Genomic DNA, 21,942 nt, shown 5'->3' with positions numbered 1-21,942 from the left:
GTTAAACTTTTATTTAAACTGAGGTGTTAATGAGTAAAATGAGTGAGTTTGATTCAATGTAACTGTAATTTAATAACCATTTAAAAAGAGTAGTGACATTAATTCATGTCTCGGGAGAAAGCCGGAGCTTGTGGCACAGTTTGCCTGAACAGTAGTTTCTTGATCCTACTGTGTACTGAAAAGTAGGTTATTTTGTAATCATATGTTTGCAGTTGAGGACATTGGTCCTTTCTAGCTGAAGATTAACTCTATGTATTGATCTCATTTGATCTAGAACACATATTAAACCCACAGAGGAACAAAAATCAGGTCTGCATTGTTGTGTTTTCACCACACGCAGATGTGCATTACATCTTTCGAAGACGCCCCCTGCCATGCCGCCATTTACCCGTGTTGTAATCAAACGTTTAACACCACGCAGGAGACACGAGGCTACACGGAAGAAAGATTCACATGTTAAATCACAAAAGGTCACATGATATGCAAAAGAGGTCAAAGATCAGGAGCAGCCTCTTAAATCTACTGTCGCTGCAGGAACAACAAACCAGCACCAGATAATCAGCCGCGCACTTCTCCTTCTGCTCTCCAAACGTTGGAGTAAGGTAAGAACGAACAGCACATTAGTCAACCACAGATATAAAGGAAGCATCCAAAATTTCCAATCAACAAGCATTTTGACATGTTAGTCTTTTGCCGTCCTCATTGGACCAATGATTGACTGATGATTGAGTTGTCCTTTTTGACTACATGCTAAAAGGAGCCCAGTAATATACCAGGTGGAACCTCTGCGAGTTAGTCGACTATGAGCTGCTAGAGTTGGGGGCCTCACCATGGACCTGTACAAAGCAGCCTTCCTCCTGGGAGCCCTGGTCTGCACCGGTGAGATCCAATATGATTTCTGAATGATTATTATGAATGGATCTGTAACTATTGACACCTTAGGTAAAGCGTATGCATGGATGTAAAGCAGATTTGGTGATTTGATTCTTAAAAGACACAACTTAAGAATAACAAAAAACAATTGATTTGATTCTCTTAATAAAAAAAAAAATTAAATTGACAAACCTGAAAAACTCAAGTTGTGTACAACCAGAATCAGTGGTCACAAACAAACTAGACCTTGCATTCTATGTCACATGTGAATGGCCGTAAATATCATTACATCACACTGACAATTTGATTTATGCAGGTTCAGATAATCGCGCAACAAAAGGTGTGTGTGGTGAAATAGGGTTTTGCAGATACATTGCATTTTGCTTGAAGTGTGATGAAACAATATAAATCTAGTTCAAATTGTCTCATGTGTTTGTTAAGTTTTCATATACATATTAAACATGCACCGGTTGCATGTAGCATGGGCCTGGCGTTGGGGGCCTGGCGTTGGGGGCCTGGCGTTGGGGGCCTGGCGTTGGGGGCCTCAGTGGTGGAACATTGGTTGGGATGCAGAAGGCTGCATGTAGGTCTAATAAAACTGCTGATACAGTTAAATGTTTTCTTTTTTCATATCTGACATCAGACTTGACAATCTATCAAATCTCGCCTTTGTCTAATAATTACTCTACGAATTAAACTCTAACAAAACAAAAAACAAAAAACAAACGGAACAGGAAGCTGTATATGGAAATTATAGGGGCGTTGCTTATGCTAATGAGAAAACTGACGTCGGCAACGCGCGCGCCAACGCACGAACAGGTGACTTCCATTAGCGTGAAGCTAGCAATTAAGCGACGGGTCCAGGCTTTTCAGAGAAGTTTGGAGTTTTTGTGCCTCACGAACGAGGAAACTTTACAAAGGAAGGTGGGCGAAATGTGCAGGCGCATAACCAAAGTATAAGTAAGTATATAGGTGTTAAAGTTTCAATAGAAAAACGCTGTTTCGACTTTAGCTGCGAAGAAACCCAACAGGGCCTGAAACCATCAATTCCCCAACATTGCTACACATTCGCATCAGCTTTTCTTGGCCCTACGCCGGAATTCGGTCACCTGTGCTGCACATTTTTCTGTTTGCTCACTGCTCTGTGGGTTTGACATCCGCAGTGAACCTTTGGCTGGACGGTCCAGGGTTTGGAATCCCAACATTGGTCAGTTCAGTGAAACGAGTCAACAGTGAAATCCCGGCCCAGTCTTACGTCACTGCCCGAAACCCGGTGACAACATTTCTCAGTTGTCCTCCTTGGAAAAGTTCCCTTTGTGCTCACTAACTAATGTAAAACAGAAATATAAAATCAGCAATGTATCGGTTATTGATTCCAAATGGTGTTTTTTAAATCGCGCCAATAAATCTGTAAATGGCTCCAGTTAGAACTTCAAGCAAACACACTCCTGTTGAGTGCGTTTGTACTAATGTAACGGGCCTTTGACAGACTTCATTTGGTGGCTACGCCAAAACAAATGCTGCAAGTTGGGTTTTGTAGATTAAAAGGAAAATGAAAACATGTATTTTCTCTATTGGTAAGTGGACATGGACAGCACGTATACACACGTGAAAATATACCAATGTGTGTGTCACTGGTATAAATGCAGACTTTTCCATCTATTTGGCAGGTGTTGTAAACAACAACTATTATAAAACATGCTGTAATCTTGTTAATAAGCTGCCTTATTCAAACTTTTATCATTAGTTAATTCATTTTGTGTAAATAATCTCTACCTTTTCTGCTTTTGATAAGAACCTGTGTGGTAGAATTAACAAGATCTGCACATTGTTTGTTGTGCAGTTTTTCGTAATTCAGACAAATGTTGCACATAGATCTGCAGAACGGATGTTGTGTGAAATTTGTCCAAGTTGATCGTTTATGTACGATCTGTTCCAGTTAGCAGCGGCGAGTTGGACGACTACGTGAAAACGGAAGGAGCGTGGATCCTGACGCTGCAAAAACGACTGTATTCAGTAAACACCTTGGATGAATGTGCCATCAAATGTAATACGGAAACAACCTTTACGTGCAGGTAAGTTAAACAAACGACAAACTACACTTGCATTCTACATGCGAAGCTTCCAGTCTGACAATGGTTGTTCTCTCAGGTCTTTCATTTTTCATGAAAAGGGCCAGGAGTGTTGGACAGCAGCAGCAAACTCTAAAACGGAGACCGTCCTGCGCCGAAGCAGCACAGTTTTATATGAAAAACAAGGTGAATGCTTTTCTAGGGATCAGAAACGCACACTGCTGCACTCTACATGTTGCTGCACTTGATACTTTTTTGGTTTTATTACGCTGTGGTTAATGTTTAGCCTGAGTTGCATGATCAGTGATGTTTGGACTGTGTCTGCAAACACAGTGGACAGAAGGGTTGCAAGTTAAACACTAGTGCTGCTGATATTTTGGAGATGAGGAGAAAACACTTCATAGGAATCGGATAAATGATTCATTAGGAGAAATCTCAATATTTTTTTTTTTTTTTTTTTTTGCCAGATGCCAACTTCATTATTGGAGTCTCTAACGCACCATGCAGTGAGCATGTGAAATGTACAAATATTAACACTTATTGTCAGGCTGATTATATTGAAATTGTTGTTTTCCTCTCCTCTAGCATACCTCCTGGAGTGTGTAAGTGGAATAGGAAAAGATTACAGAGGAACAAAGAGCAAAACAAAATCAGGAAAGCTGTGTCAGAGATGGGAAGCCAGAGTCCCTCACAGGCCCAAGTATGTGCTCACATACTGTTTTAATATACGTTAGTTGGATTTGTACGTTTCATGCCACTTATCTGACCTTTTCCCGCTGCAGCATCACACCACAGTCCCACCCCCGAGCAGACCTGGAGTCTAACTTCTGCAGGAACCCTGATGGAGACAGTGGGGGACCTTGGTGTTACACCACTGACCCCGACACCCGCTGGGAGCACTGTAACGTGTCCAGCTGCACAGGTAAAATTGACAATTGTTGGGTTTTTTGTTTCTTCTGTTTTTGTGCGTTGTCATATAAAATCTATAATCACGCTGTGTTGAAGGTTTTTATTTTTATTTATATTCATGCGTGGTGTTGATATTTCCCTGCCTTCTGCTGGCGTTTTCACTCATCATGTCCTCTGAGTAGTAGTAGGCTGAGCTCGTCACCATGTCCAGATTATTCACACACCTCATAAAATGGTGCTTAAAGTTGTTAGAGCAGTTGTCCATTATACGCAGGGTTATTGGTTTGATTCCCCATTCTTCCTAGCCACATGTCCAGGTGACCTTGGGCAGGGACCCCACTTTTAAGTTGCTTTGAAAAAAATCATCTCCTAAAAGCCACAAGAGCAAATATGTTGATGTCCCTGTATTTCCTCCGATGTTTTAGCCAAGCTGCACTGTACTGTCTGTAAGAACCGTCCAACACTCTATTTTTGATCGACAGCCATAAAAACTTGTTCAGACATGAATAAAACCTACAGCTTTTTTTGTAGGTTTGACAGGATGATTTGATCATCTTTGGAATTTTTCTGACTTTCATTATGTCGTACATTGGATTTTGACCAAGTTTTTTTTCCTTGGGAGTATTTAGTTGTCTTCTCAGAGCGCGTGATCTGGTTGGGGGCCTGTAAAACCACATCCAACAAACACTGTAGGTTACACTGGATAAAGCTCCTGGCTTTTTCAATGTTGCGATCACAATTATTAACTCCACCAACCCAGCGTGAATTCAGTGCAACCCTGCAATAAAAATACTATAACATAATCACTTTTTTATTTTTGGGGAAACCATCCAGAAATTTTCAGTGGTCACAAACAAACTAGACATTTTTTACATGTCATTAAAATCCTGAAAGGACTGCAAATAATCCTAGAATCCTGCAATACATACTGTGAGTGGGAATTTTGCAGTAAATAGTCATTATGTTGTGGGGCTCATAAGCAGATTGTGGTGTTGTGGATGCTACATTTTCTGATGAGAGAGTTCTGTTGTCATCTTAATGGAGGTGGATATGGAATTGTAATTGTATTCATGCCTCCATAATAACATTTCTGTGTATGCACAAAGACCAGACTGATGATGCAGCAGATGACATCAGGTTTTGTCCTTTTACAGAGGAGTGTATACACTGCAGTGGGGAAAAGTACAGAGGGAAAATCTCCACCACTGAGAACGGCTTCACCTGCCAACGCTGGGACTCCCAGAAACCTCACAACCACGGCTACATCCCCAGCGCGTAAGAAGACTTAATTATGATTAAATAATCATCCCTAAGCGAAATATTGAGATAAACACATTTCATTAAAGCTAAACTAAACAAAGTGGAAATGATGGTTTCTCTAGTCTTCCAGAGAAGTATCTTGAAGAGAACTACTGCAGAAACCCAGATGGAGACCCCCGACCTTGGTGCTTCACCACCAGCGAATCCAAACGGTGGGATTTCTGCTCTATTCCCCGCTGCAGTAAGTCTTCCATTTTACTTAAGGTGATGCTTCCTTTACTTTTGTCCTCATTCATCACTGTAAGGCCTCAGATACATGGTAAAATTTTACTTTACTTGACATATAATTACTTTATACATTTGCAAACAATATGGAAAATAAATTTGTAATTTTTGATAATGACGATCAAATATGATATATATTATGTTCTTCTGCGTCTTCTTCACGACTAATGCTAGTCATGAAGTCATATATTTATATTAAATAAATCAGAAAAATGTGTAACAACTCAGATCATCAATATTTAAGTCATTTAGGTATTTTCTAGTTGGTTTTCACGACTTTTAGCTTCTCTTTTATATCATTGTAAATAAATAAATATCTTGGGCTTTTACATTTTTATATGAAGGCATCTCAACTACTAATTGATCAAAAGAATATTGGTAGATTAATTGATAATAAAACAATCATTAAATGTAAAATGTCAGAACGGACGTCCATATGTAATTCAGCTGTTTTCTTTGCTGTGGTTGTTGTTCAGATTGTTAAATATAAATATATATAAATATATATAAAAATGTTCATATTATCCAAACATTAAAATGTTCCATTAATATGACGTGAATCAGAGCATTGAGTGATGCTGCTCGACTTTTCTGAGGTCGGCATCTGCTCAGCCATCTCATCCTCTGCCCACAGCGTCCGAGCCTCCCACCATTGTTCCCGAACTGTCGTGTGCCACGGGTGAAGGCGTATTGTACAGAGGCACCATCGCTGTCACGGAGTCCGGCAAACCCTGCCAGAGCTGGTCGGCCCAGACGCCACACAAACACAACCGCACGCCAGACAATTACCCCTGCAAGTGAGAGCTCCTGTTTTTACTGATGAAAATTAAAAGAACAGAATATTATGACGGGGGGGGAAAGTCCTTTTGGAAGGAAAACACATGCATGAAGTTTTCTGATTGTACACTTTATTTGCTTATTTGACAGAGGCTTAGATAAAAACTTTTGCCGTAACCCCGACAATGAGAGGAGGCCTTGGTGTTACACTGCGGACCCTAATACCCGCTGGGAGTACTGCCAGGTGCCGAGCTGTGGAAATGCATCCATTCTCGGTATAACAGTGATCAAAGATGATGATTTAACCCCCATCCTAAAAAAAGCTGCACTCATTTTAAATATGTAAAAAAAAAATTTGGGGGAAGTCCGTTACCCAATGTTTGTAATGTCGATGGAGGTGCATCATTAGCCAAAAGGCAGAGACATGAACTGAGGCCCGCGTTAGAAATGACGACCTATGGAACTCTGTCTCCTTCTGCTTCATGTGAAAATGCATCAGTGTCGTCTTGTCTGTGTCGCTGCAGATGAGCCAGTGATCCCCCCAGAGGAGGAGAACTGTTATGAGGGGAACGGGGTGACTTACCGTGGCGTAACATCAGAGACCGTCAGCGGAAAGAAATGCCAGTTCTGGAGCTCCATGCTTCCTCACCGCCATGACAAAACCGCAGCAAACTTCCCCACAGCGTGAGTATCTCCTAGTGTCTGCTAATAGGTTTTACATCTAAAAATGCTGATTTTGATTTAGATTCAGACTGATGGGAATATTTAATGGGTGCTTTTACAAGGTTAGGATTACAATTGCCTCTTTACAGTGCTTAATTGGATTGGTTCAGGCATTTTGCTTGACCTCATGATGGCCTTAATCTGGCATTTTGGCTTTTCCACCTCATGTCACGTTGGTCCTAAATGACACATAAGATACGGCCAAAATACACTGGGCCAATGTTGGTGTATCAGATGAACTGGTGCTCGCCCTCAGTGCCTGAAAGCTCCGATATACTCAGATCTTCTACATGTAACGAACGATAAGACCAGTTAGCATGAATTCTATCATTTTCTTATTGTGAACCAGTTCCACAAGACCAAAGGAAAAAATAAATTGAGCATTGTCTTTGCAGTCAAATCAAAGATTTAACCCCTTTGTGCCATTTCTGCTGTTGTCCAATTAAAACGTACAGTGCACAAAAAACAAGCCACTGTTGCTTTTGACAGCATTTTTTTATTACCATGAACAAGGCCACTGTGATGTTTTTTTCATAGATTATATTTCAATACTTTACAGGAGATGATGAGGTACAAAAAATGCACAATTATACATTTATTATAAAATTTATTTTTTATGTCGAATAATTGTATAAAACTAACTCACTAAACCCCTGGGTTGGGGGTCGTTAGGTGTGGCCCTCGGTGGATGTGTGAAGTGGTCTTAATCTTCCTGGTGATGGATGAAAGGGCAGCATGAAAAATGGGAGAGCAGTTGTGCCTGATGCCTCCTCCTCTGTTGAGAGAAGGATTCTCCATGTGAACATAAATAGTGTCACGTACTCCCCTCGTACCATCTGTCTTCTCTGTCCAAAATGTGGACGTTGTCATTCTTAAATGAGTGTCCTGTGTCTGAGGTGTTGCTTCTCCTTTGTATGAACAAGAAAAACTCAGTAAAAGACAAAATATGTCCAGGATTGGAAATATGTTATTTAAAAAAGTAAAACACAAATACTTGAAGGTACGTTGGTTCCTGCTGTCCTAAAGTTTCAGGTTCCTGTTTAAACAGGGACCTCAGGAGGAATCTGTGCAGGAACCCCGACGGAGACCGAGCTCCTTGGTGCTTCACCACAGATCCCACCGTGCGCTGGGAGTACTGCAACCTGGAGAAATGCTCCATCAATGCAGCACCACCACCCCCCACCTTGTCTACTGTATTTCAGGGCCCCTCTGCCGTCACCCAGACCACAGAACAACCAGGTGAATCAAGTGTTTTTATTTTTAAATTGTATAATTTTTTTTATGACACCACTAGTGTTCTCTCCGTTTCTGTGTTAGACTGTAAGATTGGGAATGGAGAGACATACAGAGGTCCCACCTCCATCACCATAACAGGAGTGACCTGCCAGGCCTGGAGTTCTCAGACGCCTCACCAGCACACCAGCTTCACTCCCAAGTCCCACCCCGACAAGGGTCTGGAGGGGAATGTGAGTGCCTGCTTCCTGTATGAACATTTTTAGGATGTGGACGCACAGAGCTGAGGACGTTTGCGCTTCGTTCCCTGTTTTATTTGTTGCGTGTCCCCGTCAGAGCTGCAGAAACCCGGACGGCGACGTGACCGGGCCGTGGTGCTACACTACAGACAGGAACAAGAAGTGGGAGCACTGTAACATCCCTGACTGTGGTATGTGACTTGTGAGACTAGAGGGGTTTCAGTGGGTATAGCAGCTGCTTCCTTACCACAGGGTCAGTGGTTCGATAGAAGCAGACCATTTGCTGATTGTTAAAGTGTTGAATCGTTTTAGGTCCATGAATCCAGTGAAGTCCAACCTCTTTCAGCAGGGAAATAAAAAGACATGTCTCACTTAATAGAGGGACTGCAAAGAAACCTGCATCACCTATAGCTAAAAATAAGCCTCCACTATCTCAGCTGATGACACGCTTAACTTTTACATGAAACTTCCGCTCCGATGCTAACTGTGTTTCACTGGCTCGTACGTGTTCTCTGCACAATGACAATAAAGTTGAATCTAATCTGATAGTTTATTGCCCACTGTACGACAGAAACGATGAGCTGCATAGTTCATCACCATAAAAATGTATTTGCTGATTATTAACAAATGTCACCGCATGGGTGCCAGTAATGCAAAGTTTTTTGTGTAGGATGCAAATTTGTATTCATCTTTTACGTAGGTTGTCGAATTGAACTTTACTGCCTCCAAATCCCAAACACACTTTGGATTTTGGGATATTGAACATGTGACTGTACTCAGGTGCAGGCACATCCTTACATGTTACTGTAAACCTGTGAGAATCACTCATGCCGGCAAACCATGAGAAATTTGCTGACATGCTTTTATACCCTTAATTGTTTGTGTTTTGCTTCTCTTTTAAGAAATATCAGAGACTTGTGGGTCACCCTTCACCAAACCAAAGCGCTGTTTTGGTCGTATCGTCGGAGGCTGCGTGTCAAAACCCCATTCCTGGCCCTGGCAAATCAGCCTTCGGACTGAGTGAGTAAAAACAAATCCTTAACTGCATTTGCTATGAGTTTATGTGATCAGAGGGTAGTGATTGCTTTGTCTATAAATGAATCACATGTGTGACATTTACTGAGAACAAGGAAAAAAAGGAGGGAAAAAAAACAATAACTATCACTACCTGATTGGCCACAACTTCAGAAACAGGTTTTTTTTTTTTTTTTTTTAAATCCATGATTTAGTGAGCAAAATATTTTTTTATTCCACGACTTGTAGGAGTCAGAATATATTCTGTTGTAACAACTTCTTATTTTTTCTAAATATCACGGATAAATTGTCTTTTAGAAAGACTGATGTCAACCTCTGACCTCTCTTTCGTGTTCAGATATTATCTCCAAAACAAAAGCCAGATTTCACCAACAGGTTCATACCCGTTTTATGATAATAACAACCAAGTATAAATATTGGTACAAATATATTTTTAAGTTAAAACTGTCAGAATGGTGATGATTCTATTTAGGTCATAGTGGAGTTCATTATATTAAAAGTGGTTCTTATCTTTTGGCCACCCTTTCTAAATGAATGAGGGGTCCATGTTCTTGAAATTTCTCCTACGTCTTCCAGTGCTGGAGTCCATTTCTGTGGAGGAACTCTGATTCATCAACAGTGGGTTCTGACGGCGGCGCACTGCCTGGAGAGGTCAGACCGAGAAAACAATGTACAAACCACCTCCTCTTACAGCACGACCCCTGGTTTATGTGTGTGTGTGTTTTATTGCAGGTCCAGGCGGCCTGCATCCTATCGGGTCGTGCTTGGTGTCCACACAGAGAGAGCGACTGAGCTGTCGAAGCAGGAGAGGACACTAGAAAAACTAGTGCTGGGACCCAATGGAGCCGACATTGCTCTGCTCAAACTGGAAAGGTGAGAAGGGACAACAATATTATATTGTAGTTTATTTTAAAACAGCTAAATTTCAATGTGACCAGCAACATGGTTCAGAAAACAAGATTTACATGCACTTTATTTTAATTTTGTACCATTCCAAATAATACCAAAAACACGAAAAGGTTTCAAAGGTGGCAGTGATCTGCTGCTGTAGCACCTCTTCTTCATGCTGCAAAATGTGCATGTGACCGCTTTAGTTCAGAGAATTCACACAATTAACGTGTTTTACAACTTCAGTGCTACTGAGTAATGTATTTGCCTTTTTTCCTGTTGTTAAAGTAAATGTATGCTTGTGATGTGCATATAGATTACTGACCAAAAAAAAGAGGCACAGAACAGTTTTCTTTCAAGCTTCCACATTTACTTTAAAACCATCATTAGACGCAGGTGTCCAGTGAGTGACACATTCAGACAATGCTCACAACCATAATGACCTGAAAGTCGTGTGTGGATAACCAGTATTGAACCTGATGTTTGCATGTGTTTTCAGACATGCAATAATAAATGACAAAGTCCTCCCAGTCTGTCTGCCAGAGAAAGACTACATTGTTCCCAGTGACACAGAGTGTTATGTGACTGGATGGGGCGATACACAAGGTACAGTCCTAACTTCTATTGTTACACAGAAAAACTCCAGATTAATGAGTCCTAGTCTCAATTAAAATTAGATTTGGACACAAGGTGCCTTAATGGAATACAGGGTTCAAACCCCACTGTATGTGGGGTGTGTTACAGGTACAGGAGGCGACGGTGTCCTGAAGGAAGCTGGTCTCCCCGTGATCGAGAACAAGGTCTGTAATCGCCCGTCCTACCTGAACGGCAGAGTCAAAGACCACGAGCTGTGCGCAGGAAACATTGACGGAGGAATAGACAGTTGCCAGGTAACGGGGACACAAACTAAGACAACAATAGAAACAACTCACTTTGTCAGTGTTTGCTTAAAACAAGAGGAACAAGCTCAAGCTGTCCCTCTTGTTTTAAATCTACTTCCTCCTTGTAGTGTGACACTGATCTTAGTTAACAGATCAATTTAAGGTATTTATGAATTCTTACTAAATATTTCCCCTACATCTATGGCCTCATTTAAAAGACTTTCTTCAAATGGAGGGACCCTCTCAGTGCAGAGTCTTTCACATCACTAGGACAAGTTTCTGGCTCAGTGTGTTGCTGATTTTGAAGTCAACATGAATGAAGCGTTTGCTCCAGCAGTTTAGAGCCTTTTTTTAATTTAGCGACCACAAATGCCTGAACAAAAAATTCTGCACATTCCTGGAGGGACGGAGTAATGTACGAAATGTTCCGGTTGTGTGTTTGCTCATCTGACACAGAACCCTGTGAATTTCAAACCCGGCCACACACTGATCCAGAAGCTTGTCCATTATTAGGCTAAAAAATGTTTGACACAGCCTCAGGGTATAGGAGTGATGGGGGGGGGGGGGGGGGTCTGTAAATCATCAATTTACAGTGTAGTTCTACAATGATCAACAAATCCCCACACATGTTCAAGGACCTCAGGAAAGTCCAGTTGCCAGCAAATAGCAGTACTAGGAATCTCAGAAACTTCCTGCTTTAATGTTTCAGCAGCAACTAAAAACCTAATGAACCCAGTGCATGAATCAGATCGTGCTACATGTTTGTGTTTTCCCCCCCTGCAGGGTGACAGCGGTGGCCCTCTGGTGTGCAGTGCCCAGAACTCCTACGTCCTGCAGGGTGTCACATCCTGGGGTTTGGGATGCGCTAATGCCATGAAACCCGGCGTCTACGCTCGAGTCTCCAAGTTTATTGACTGGATTGACAGAACCATCAAAGCTAATTAAACAAATGAATCCACCTTTTAGTGAGTAGTTTCAGATGTGAATGCTCTGATATTTTAAGTAGTGTTCTGCTGCAGCATCGCTACTTACAGGAAGTTTGTTGCCTGGTATTATTCAAGTGTTTGGGTTCATGTAGCAGAAACTAGGCAGAGCATTCTAAAGGTTTTGTCAAGATGTTTCCTGTAAGACGTGAAAAAATAAAAATACTAAAGGATATTAAGTTGTTATTACTAGAAACGTTAATCTGAGCACATGTATATTCACACTGTCGTTTCCTTGGTTGTTGGGTTTGACTTTAAAAGTTTCTTCATTTGTAGGTTTGCAAGATTCTCCTTTGTCCTGAGAAAAGATTAAAGATATTGGTATTAGATTTATATATATTTTTTTTGTCCTTTCGGCTGATCCCGCAGGTTCAGGGTCACCAGAGTGGATCGTTGTCTATTTTTACAGGTTTTAAATATCAACTCCAAATGAATACAGACAAAACCAAAAAAATATATACACAGGTTTTAATGTTGTGGCTAATTTAGTTGAACTCAAACTATTTAAGCCTCTTTCAAAGAAGGTGCCAGCGGAGAACTAATTCTAAATTAAAGCGTTTTACCGATCGGGGAACTCGACGTCTTCAATGGTCTCAGGGAGAGGAGCTCCTCTGGTCTCAGGCAGCAGCAGCACCAAACCTCCAGCGACGATGGCTACAGCACCTGAAAGCACAACACGGCCCCAGCTGTGAGCTGCAGGCTCTGGGTTTCACATAGTTCTTGTCTCCTCTCCGTATATTAGACTATTTAACAAGGACACAGTCATCAAACTTCAATCTGTACAAGACACTCACCAAAGATGATGAGCGGCAGCTCCAGCCAGACGGCAGCCAGTCTGTAGAGCAGGAAGGGGGCTACGATTCCTCCAACGTCACACAGAGTGGAACAGACCGACACCCCCAGGTTCCTGAAGAGTGTAATCTCAACTTTACACACACGTGCAGTGAACCATAGTACAAGTCCAGTGTTTACCAGCAAATAAACAGATGATGCTCTCGCGCACAACAGTGTTTTCATTCATCAGTCAGGAGGACTCAGGGGAAGTCATGCAGTGGAAATTCCATCTGACACAAAGGGCCTCTTCTCTTATTCAGTTATTTACATTAAAACAGAACAAATCTCTGAGTCAACCGCACGATTCAGCCTCGTTACATGACCAGCAAACTGGTGCGGGCTCTCAAAAAGCTTCTTGTTGCTCCTGAGGACCCGTGGCCAGTTTCAGATCACAAGACGCAAACATTTGTATATCAGAGACATAACACTGTGTTTTCAGTGGGGTCCCAATGTTTAGGACCACATATGAGCATTCAGAGGAGCTAGAAGAGGTCAAATGAAGGAAAAGATTCAGATTATGCACTACAGTATTTCTAGGTTAGTTTTCTTTGCTTTTGCTGACTCGACTTCCATCCTTCATTAAGCAAATACTACATCACTTCACCACAGATGATGTAGTAGTGACGTCCGGCACCATCGCACTTTAGACACAGCGGATGCAGCTTCCACAAACCGTCTTTGAATTAAATTCAGTCTGATGCCATGTTTTTCACTTGCTCAGTGATAGTTACAACATTCTGGTGGAAACTTGAGGCCCAGGCAGAACTGGAACAGGTGGATTTACCTGATCAGTGTCCTTTGAACTTAGGAAACGTAAAAAAAAAGACAAAAAAAAGCAACAACACAATGAAAAGGTCTCCTGGAGCAACTACAAACATCAAATCTAATGAAATTCATGCACATATTTTACAGGTAATTTTTACACAACCTGGGAAGAGATGTGAGACCAAAAAAAAAAAAAAAGAAAAGAAAAGATTGATGGAAAAAATAAAAAGCTGATTTTTATATCTTGCAAAAGTTGATCAGTATTTGAAGGGGGAAGAAAGATGGTTGGAAAACCAAAAAAAACAGATTAACTTTTGCGAGATCTTGCCACCATTTTTGTTGTAAATTAACTTCCCGGTCGGTTAGTAACCTTGAAAAAAACAACAGTGGGGGGCACACGGACATGGGAGCTGGCAGCAGCAGAGTTTTCTTTTGAGGCCGTGCTTGGCAGCAAACCCAATGTTCACATCAGTGAGAGACACCTGAAGGGAACTGATGGATGTTTGCTCAAAGCTGAGAACATGGATTAGTGCTTAGAGGAAGCCAAACCCCAGCTCGCCATTTACTAACTAAAGGTGTCCTTTATTTACATTTACATTTAGTCATTTAGCAGACGCTTTTATCCAAAGTGACTTACAAGTGAGGTACAAGGCAACAAAAATCTAAGTCAAGGAGAAAACATCAAAGCAAAGTCCTATCAGAAAAGTGTTCACAGTTCACAAGATACAAGTGCAAGAGAGCAGAAAGGGTTTTTTTTTTTTTTTATTAAAAATTTAAGTGCATAGGAAGATGCGGAAGAGTTCAGTTTTCAGTAGTTTTTTGAATATTGGGAGAGAATCAGCTGAGCGTGCCGCGTTTGGTAGCTCGTTCCACCATCGTGGGATCATTGCGCTGAACAGTTTTGCTTGGTGTCTTCTATGCGGTGCTGGGACCACCAGACGTCATTCGTTGGCAGACCGCAGCAGGCGAGAAGGATTGTAGACTTGAATGAGGGAGTTGAGTTAAGCGGGAGTTGTCGATTTAACAACCCTGTAAGCAAGAGACAGACCTTTGAACCTGATGCGAGCAGCAACAGGAAGCCAGTGTAGAGATCTGAAAAGTGGTGTGACATGGGTCTTTTTTGGCTGATTAAAAATGAGGCGAGCTGAAGCATTTTGGATCATCTGCAAGGGTTTGATGAGACCGGTGACCCCATCAACAAAGCTTTGCAGTAATCAAGACGAGATGTGACCAGCGCCTGTACAATGAGTTGGGTTGTATATTCCGTGATGTAGGGTCTGATCTTCCTGATGTTGTAGAGAGCAAATCTGCAAGCCCTAGAGACTGAGGAGATGTGGTCCTTAAAGCTCAGTTGGTCGTCGATGATGACCCCCAGATTTTTGGCCAATTTAGTGGGAACAATCACTGTAGATCCAATGTTGATGCTGATGTTGTGTTGCATCGAAGGTCTGGCTGGGAAGACAAGGACTTTGGTCTTGGAGAGGTTGAGCTGAAGGTGTCTCTCACTCATCCAGGCTGAGATGTCTGAGAGACAGGCAGAAATGCGCGATGAGACAGTGGAGTCGTCCGGTGGAAAGGACAAGAAGAGCTGTGTGTCATCAGCGTTGCAGTGATAGGAAAGACCATGTGAGTGAATGATAGCACCTAGGGATGAAGTATAGATAGAAAAGAGGAAAGGACCAAGAACTGAGCCCTGCGGCACACCGGTAGAGAGGCTATGAGAGTTAGAAAGATGCCCCCTCCAGGATACCTTGAAGCTTCGTCCTGATAGGTAAGAACAAAGCCAGTCTAGAGCAGATCAAGAGATGCCCAAGTCAGAGAGTGTGGACAAGAGTATCTGATGGTTCACAGTGTCAAAGGCTGATGATCAAGAAGAATTAAGACAGATGATTGACCTGTGGCTTTTGCAGCTCGAAGATATTCCACAACAGTCAGGAGTGCCGTTTCCGTGGAATGACCCCTCTTGAAGCCAGACTGGTTGACATCGAGGAGGTTATTCTTGGAAAGGAAGTCTGAGAGTTGGTTGAAGACTGCTCGTTCCATTGTCTTGGCCAGAAAAGGAAGGACAGGTCTGTAGTTCTCCACTACAGAGGGATCAAGAGAAGGCTTCTTGAGCAGTGGGGTAATCAAGGCCTGCTTGAAAGAGGTTGGAAAAGTCCCTGTTTTGAGAGATGTGTTGATGACTTGTGTAATAGCTGGCATGAGTGCAGGTGCAACTGCTTGAAGAAGAGTGGAAGGGATTGGATCCAGAGTGCAGGTGGTCGGATGATTAGAGAGGAGGAGGGTGGATACGTCATCCTCAGTCAGAATTGCAAATGATGAGAGCATTGCAGTGTTGGAAGAGGTTAGATGGATGTCATCATCTGGAGGAGAGAACTGTGAGCTGATAGCTGCCACCTGGTTGGTAAAAAAGTTGGCAAAGTTGTCAGCAGTGAGAGAGGTAGATGGTGGTGGTGAAGGTGGGTAGATGAGTGATTTAAAAGTGGAGAACAGCTTTCTGGTGTCCGTGGTGTTGCTGAGCTTCTGCTGAGCTGAAACTACCACCAACAACAGACCAAATATCCACTTCACCAGAAGAGCAAAACTTTCTACCTACAGTTCTTAGCAGACTCAAGAAAAATGACAGAAACTCAGCTTCCTCTGAAACCAACAAACAAATTTCAAACAGTACTTACTAGTTGAGTATATCTCCTGTCCTAGCTTGGTGCTTGTCCTCTTGGTTTTATTTAAGTGACAGTCAAGTTCTTTAATGCATTTAAGTTTTAAGCCCAAGCTCAAAGTAAAAATCTATGAACGTGTTATTTTCATGGTGACCAACTGACCTGGAAATAGATTTATAATTAAAACTTTTTGCAAGATCTCGCAAAAGTTAATCTGGTTTTGAGTTTCTTTCTCTCGCATGTACCTGCCCAGGTTTTGTACATTTTTTGTTGCTACCAGACACATTACCATTGTTGTCTTTGCTCCTTGCAGCACGTTTCTACATTTGGTTGCATTTTTCTCAAATTGTAGTTCTGAGAGCTCGGGGCCACTGTACTTTTTTGACTCTTTTTTTTTAAATCATGACTTGTATTAATGTATGTAATAATAAGTGAAGATCATCTCGTGCGCACTAGAATTCCCACTGGATGAGTTGTATGAGTCGGCCTGCAGCTGATAGGAATTCATCATTTTTAATGACCCCACCTGACAAATGTTGGGTAGAGCTCAGTGTTAACAAACACCACCATCTCGAAAGCCATGGTGATGCCCAGTCGGCCGATACAGGCCACCACCGTCTTAAACCAGAACATACCTGAGACACACAGAGGAATCACACGTCAGTCACCAAGAATTTCCTGCCGTATCAACGTTGGGTGAAACTCACTGTCAGGGATGCAGGCAGTGATGAAACAGGAAGCGCCCGCTACGATGTTGGCTGCGGCGAAGGGGAGGCGCCGGCCAATGCGTTCGATGGTGAGGAGGATGAGGAAGGCTGCGGGGAACTCCACCAGGCCCGAGATGAGGAAGTCGACGTAGACGTTTCCCCCCGTTATCCCCACCCGCATGATGAGGCCCTGATAAACCACAGAACTGGTGAACCTGCAGAGAACCAACAGGACTTAGTGTTTCCCACATTTAAAGGTCAAGTGTGTTGTCTGAGTCTCACCAGTTAAACATGAGGATTAAAGTGTGTTTCCTCATGTTTGGAGTCCGGACCAGGTCCAGCAGAGAGGCAGTGGGGGAGTCGCCCTCCTCCTCAGTCAGCTTCTGCAATGAACGGCTCCGTGACATTAACATCTGATCCTACAAGTTCCTGTCGGTTTTTCGTCCCCAGGAAAAGATGGGAAACGAGAGATACTCACCTCCCGTTTGTTGAGCAGTTTTGTCTTGTTCTCCTTGGCGATAGCTTCGGTGATTTCCAGAGCTTTGGGGGATTTGTTCTGAGAGATGAGCCACCTCGGAGACTCTGGAATAAACCTGAGACACAGAAAACTCTGAAAGTCCAAAAGTCAACTTTAAGCTTTGTTGATCATTTTTTCAGCTATGAAAACTTTTATGTGTGACCTCCATCAAATAAAATTAGATCTTAAGACACCGCTGAAAACCTTTCCGACTGTATCTCCCTCGTGCTGGTCCTGTTAAGACATTCATTCCACACTAGTCAATGTCACCACATTCTGCACGTTCTAGAGTCAGTGCAAACATCTTCGGCTGCAGAAAGTGTGTGGGGGTGTAGGGGATATAAATGGGCTCTTACTCTGACAATTACACTTCTAAAATCTAAAAGGGAAGTGTGACCAAAAAAGAAGCAGAAGTTCATGCAACACACGCTGCATCTGTCTCTTCTGTGTGCACTGTGCCCAACACCACCTGTATGATGTCATTTCATTCCATTTCTTTTTATTCGAAACACCTCTTCTTCTAATGCTCCACTGCGACTCAATAGTAAACACAGCGTTATCAGCTTTCTGACAGGTTCAACCTAGAAACTGGGAAATTAGAATTCATGGCAGTGGCTTATTAGAACTTATTAGTAAAGGTCAGTGATGCCATATATGAGGTCATGGTTGAAGCGTTTTGCTGCTGGAATCTGATGTCTTGAGTCACTTTTTGGTAAATTCTTGGTAACAGAAGTTGGATGACATGACAAATCACGATAAACAGTTTACACCTAAAGTTTCTAATTTATTCATTTGCTTTAGTTGTTTAACTTCAGTAAAGACTCTTTCATTGTGCTGTACAGCAGGTTATAGCACTATTCCAAACTTTGCACAAATGAGAAAAACCTTTGCTGGGAGATCAAAAATTTGGATTGAAGAGATTTTACTCAGCCACTGAGTAATGGAAATAGTAATGGAAATGGAAAAATGGAAATAATTTAACGAGGGCTCATGTTTCAGTGCATGGACAGTGGCTGCACAGTAGATTTCTCTGATAACAAAGCTACTAGAACCTGGTGCTAGAAGTAGCACTCAGACCATCTACTTCAGAAAAAGTATTAATACTCTGTGTTGTCTGTTTTAACATCATCCTCTGTTTAGATGATCTAATTATTATAATATGAACTAGTTTATTACTGATGGGTAACACGAATTTCACACTGGGAGTCTTATGAATATACTGCATTTTCTACTATAACTGATAAATAAAACTATGACACTTGATTTTACCACATGTCAAATGCAAAGTACTCAAGTAGAAAAACCTCCAAACTGTACTCATCTACTCTTATTAGTCAAGAGAAGAAAGAAAATGGCATCTCACCAGTAGTAGGACAGGAAGAGGACATAGGGTGCAGAGAAGGTGATCTGCAGCCAGCGCCAGTCGGTGATGAAGTAGGCCAGCAAAGGGAGGAAGAGGATGCCAACGCTGAAGAACATCTGGAATAAGATGCCGACTGTGCGTCTGTACTCCACTCCAACAATCTCTGTGACTGAGAGCACGACAGAAAACACATCAAAGCTAAAACCGGATCAGATTTCAGGGTCTAAGGACAGAACTCGTGTGGCGTAAAGAGCCTTAAAGCAATTTTGTGATGCTGAACTGTTTCAATCAACGAGGGTTTGTTAAGTCTTTGCTCCACAAAGAGCAGTACGTGAGTTTTACGTCGTTACAACAGCAGCTACATCCGATTAATTTTTGGTCATTACGTAGTACATAACAGGCCATCCAGCCTCCTTTGACTCCGAAGCCCAAGATGGTTCTCGACACCAGGATGGAGACGTAGTTTGGAGCCACAGCCAGGAGAATCCCAGAGATGGTGTTTAGTATGTTGGACATCAAGAAACTGAGCTTTCGGCCAAACCTGCAGATAAAAGGTGAAAATCCATGGGATGAGGTCTCCTTTCAAAATATTTGTAATTTCATCATCAGAGAATCGTTACAGCTCTTCACAGATCAGATCACTGCAGACGTTTCCACTACATTTTGTGTTAATCAGAAAGTAAAACCCAAGCACTTCTTGGGGGGACAAGAAGTGCTTGGGTTTATGGGTCAAACAAAACCACTGTCACACCAGCAAACGCTGACTTCATTTGTTTTCAGTGGCAACTACTCCAACTGGGCCAAACGCAGCAGCTCTAACGGGGGACGTGTGTCCAGTTTAAATATAGAGTTGTTGACCGCTGAGCGTCACAGTTAAAGTGCTGCCCAAGAAATGGGAGGCGTCACCTGTCAGCGAAGTAACCAAAGGCAAAGCTGCCGGCGAGGTTGCCCACACAGAGGGAGGACTGGAACATATCCACCAACCACCCATCTGAACACACCAGGTCAAACTGGGACAAAAAGGAAACAGGAGGGGGAAACGTCCAATTACATGGGTCATTTGGATTTTCATTCAGGAACACAGACATTTTTAGTGGATTATTTTGTTTAAGGCAAAAATGCCTTCAGTTCTACACTCACCTCCGTAACAAAGGACTTCCTGCCTTCATAGTCATACTCCCAGCCGTTCTTCAAGACAAACACAAGACATTTAATGTGGTTAATGCCGATGATAAGACACTAACAATGATGATTCGTACACTGAAACATGAGCCCAAGTTCGTTTGATCTGTGTGGAAACTAAACCTTAACTCAAATGACTGATGCGCCTGCAACAGCAGGAGCCGACAAAATTCATCCATAGAGTCTGTGGATGAAATCATCCAAAAAAAACAAAAGTCCCGTGAAGGAATTCTGGATTTTAAATTTACTCTGCAAAAAATTCCTAATGATGTGTTGTTAATTGCCGGTCTCTGGTGTGGAGGACGAGACTGGAATAAATGTGATGTGATTTGTTTATCGATTTGATTTGATTTGATTCTGTTTCCAGGGCAACCTTCACACCTGATCACACGGCCCCGACCAACCGTGAGGGTCAGTTCAGTTCTTTGTCGTGAATCTGATTATCTTCCTAATTTGTTTTTAGGGTCTTTAGTGTCTGCAGAGGGAGCCGCGCAGCTTGTGTGTCCACTGGTTTTGGGCAGTGAACATTTTTTTTGTGTGTCTGTATGAATGAACTCGACACAATCAATGCTCCCTTTGCCTTTTAGAGCTGCAGCAGCTTCTCCTGTGTACGCACACAGTTTGTCACACACCACAGTCAAACAGCACTTTAATCACATTCCTGTTCACCTTTTTTTAAACAAGAACTGCACTGCATTGCATTAGTTTGGTGGATTCATTTCTAATAAAGTGAAATACACACTGAACATAGTCACTGACCAACACTGTAGTGCGATGGAATACAGCAGCTCTGCCGTGAATTCTACTTCCACATGTTTGTTTCAGTCAAAACCGTCTAAAGATTCTCCTGCTTCTTCCTTATTTAAGTCACAGTGGGTGGTGGAGTGTTATGTGCTCTCCAAAGGTTTTGGCCCCCCCTCATTAGAATGAAAGGAATAACATAAATGGCTGTGTAACTCCAGACTGTGACACTGAGGTCGGGGCTCTGTGGGATCACACACCACCTGTCGCAGCACGTTTTAGCACATCTGAGCAATAAACATTGTGTTAAAGTCAGGCCTTGTTGCCATGCTGCATAACGAATCTGGGACCGGATCTGTGTGATGCACGAGGACCTAAAGGGCCTAAAACCAGTGCATATTAAAGGAATTTGGACCCAAAGCAACCAAACAGTCCACTGCAACAGCTGGACGCTACTACAGAACCAGACAGGGCAACAGCACCCAAACCCCAGAGATCTCCTTACCTTGCATGTGGTCACCGGGTATCCACTGAGGTCCAGTTCTTCAGGATCGCAGCCGAGGTCCGTGCTGTTCCAGTCCACCTCGTACTGCTCACAGCTGCTGTGCTGCAGGACTCCAGAGCTGTTCACCACAGGCACCGCCAGCTTGTGACCATCTGTCAGGCTCTGACCGCACGTCCGCCTCCACTGCGCCGCTGCCAGATCCCGACACCAGTGATCCGGGGTGAAGCCCTGGAAGACTATGCCAACATACACACCTGCAAATGGCAACGAGAGCAGACAGAGAAGGGCGAAAATGCGCTTCTGGCATCGGCCAAAGGGGCCGACCTCCTGCAGGAGGTCATCAAAGGTCGGCATGAGTGCTAGGACTGAAGGAGTCTGGATGGCAGAGGAAATGTGGTTTGAGTGCAGCACGGATTAGTAAAACTGCAGAAAGGTTTGGACAGAGTCCACCAAAAAAAAAAAAAAAAAAAAAAAAGGGCAGTGATCTTTGAGCTCAAGTAAAAAAAAAAA

The 21,942-nt window shown here is 42.6% G+C and overlaps 2 protein-coding genes across 2 annotated transcripts; one reads left to right on the top strand and one right to left on the bottom strand.

The window, feature by feature from the left end:
• Window positions 1-396: 396 nt before the first annotated feature.
• On the top strand, window positions 397-12,333 carry plg (plasminogen). Its single transcript, XM_067481359.1, has 20 exons — window positions 397-602; window positions 758-879; window positions 2,813-2,948; window positions 3,025-3,131; window positions 3,531-3,645; window positions 3,728-3,867; window positions 5,009-5,129; window positions 5,237-5,355; window positions 6,034-6,196; window positions 6,327-6,451; window positions 6,701-6,860; window positions 7,948-8,138; window positions 8,217-8,365; window positions 8,469-8,562; window positions 9,274-9,391; window positions 9,983-10,057; window positions 10,139-10,279; window positions 10,794-10,900; window positions 11,039-11,184; window positions 11,959-12,333. The coding sequence occupies exons 2-20, from the start codon at window positions 831-833 to the stop codon at window positions 12,118-12,120; spliced, it is 2,418 nt and encodes an 805-aa protein (XP_067337460.1). The 5' UTR covers window positions 397-602; window positions 758-830; the 3' UTR covers window positions 12,121-12,333.
• Window positions 12,238-21,886, bottom strand: LOC137102156 (solute carrier family 22 member 2-like). Its single transcript, XM_067481362.1, has 12 exons — window positions 21,433-21,886; window positions 20,145-20,192; window positions 19,911-20,014; window positions 19,391-19,545; window positions 19,005-19,173; window positions 17,603-17,717; window positions 17,407-17,507; window positions 17,125-17,339; window positions 16,944-17,052; window positions 12,953-13,065; window positions 12,722-12,821; window positions 12,238-12,456 (listed from the first exon to the last, which is right to left on the bottom strand). Exons 1-12 carry the CDS (start codon window positions 21,784-21,786, stop codon window positions 12,378-12,380), a joined length of 1,662 nt encoding a protein of 553 aa, XP_067337463.1. The 5' UTR covers window positions 21,787-21,886; the 3' UTR covers window positions 12,238-12,377.
• Window positions 21,887-21,942: the final 56 nt, after the last annotated feature.

This window comes from Channa argus, chromosome 17 (assembly GCF_033026475.1).
Source record: "Channa argus isolate prfri chromosome 17, Channa argus male v1.0, whole genome shotgun sequence".
In the NCBI taxonomy this organism is placed as follows: domain Eukaryota; kingdom Metazoa; phylum Chordata; class Actinopteri; order Anabantiformes; family Channidae; genus Channa; species Channa argus.
Note: the sequence above shows the minus strand (reverse complement) of the source record. Positions and strands in the feature narration are given on the sequence as shown.

What these genes read in the sequence shown, in the direction of transcription:
- plg (XM_067481359.1), top strand. Translation starts at nt 831, where the DNA reads ATGGACCTGTACAAAGCAGCCTTCCTCCTGGGAGCCCTGGTCTGCACC. An exon ending in GAAACAACCTTTACGTGCAG is followed by an intron (nt 2,949 to 3,024) that starts GTAAGTTAAACA and finishes TTGTTCTCTCAG; the next exon opens with GTCTTTCATTTTTCATGAAA. An exon ending in CCAGACCACAGAACAACCAG is followed by an intron (nt 8,139 to 8,216) that starts GTGAATCAAGTG and finishes TTTCTGTGTTAG; the next exon opens with ACTGTAAGATTGGGAATGGA.
- LOC137102156 (XM_067481362.1), bottom strand. Translation starts at nt 21,786, where the DNA reads ATGCCGACCTTTGATGACCTCCTGCAGGAGGTCGGCCCCTTTGGCCGA. An exon ending in GGAAGTCCTTTGTTACGGAG is followed by an intron (nt 20,015 to 20,144) that starts GTGAGTGTAGAA and finishes TTTTTGTCCCAG; the next exon opens with TTTGACCTGGTGTGTTCAGA. An exon ending in CACTGCCTGCATCCCTGACA is followed by an intron (nt 17,053 to 17,124) that starts GTGAGTTTCACC and finishes TGTGTGTCTCAG; the next exon opens with GTATGTTCTGGTTTAAGACG.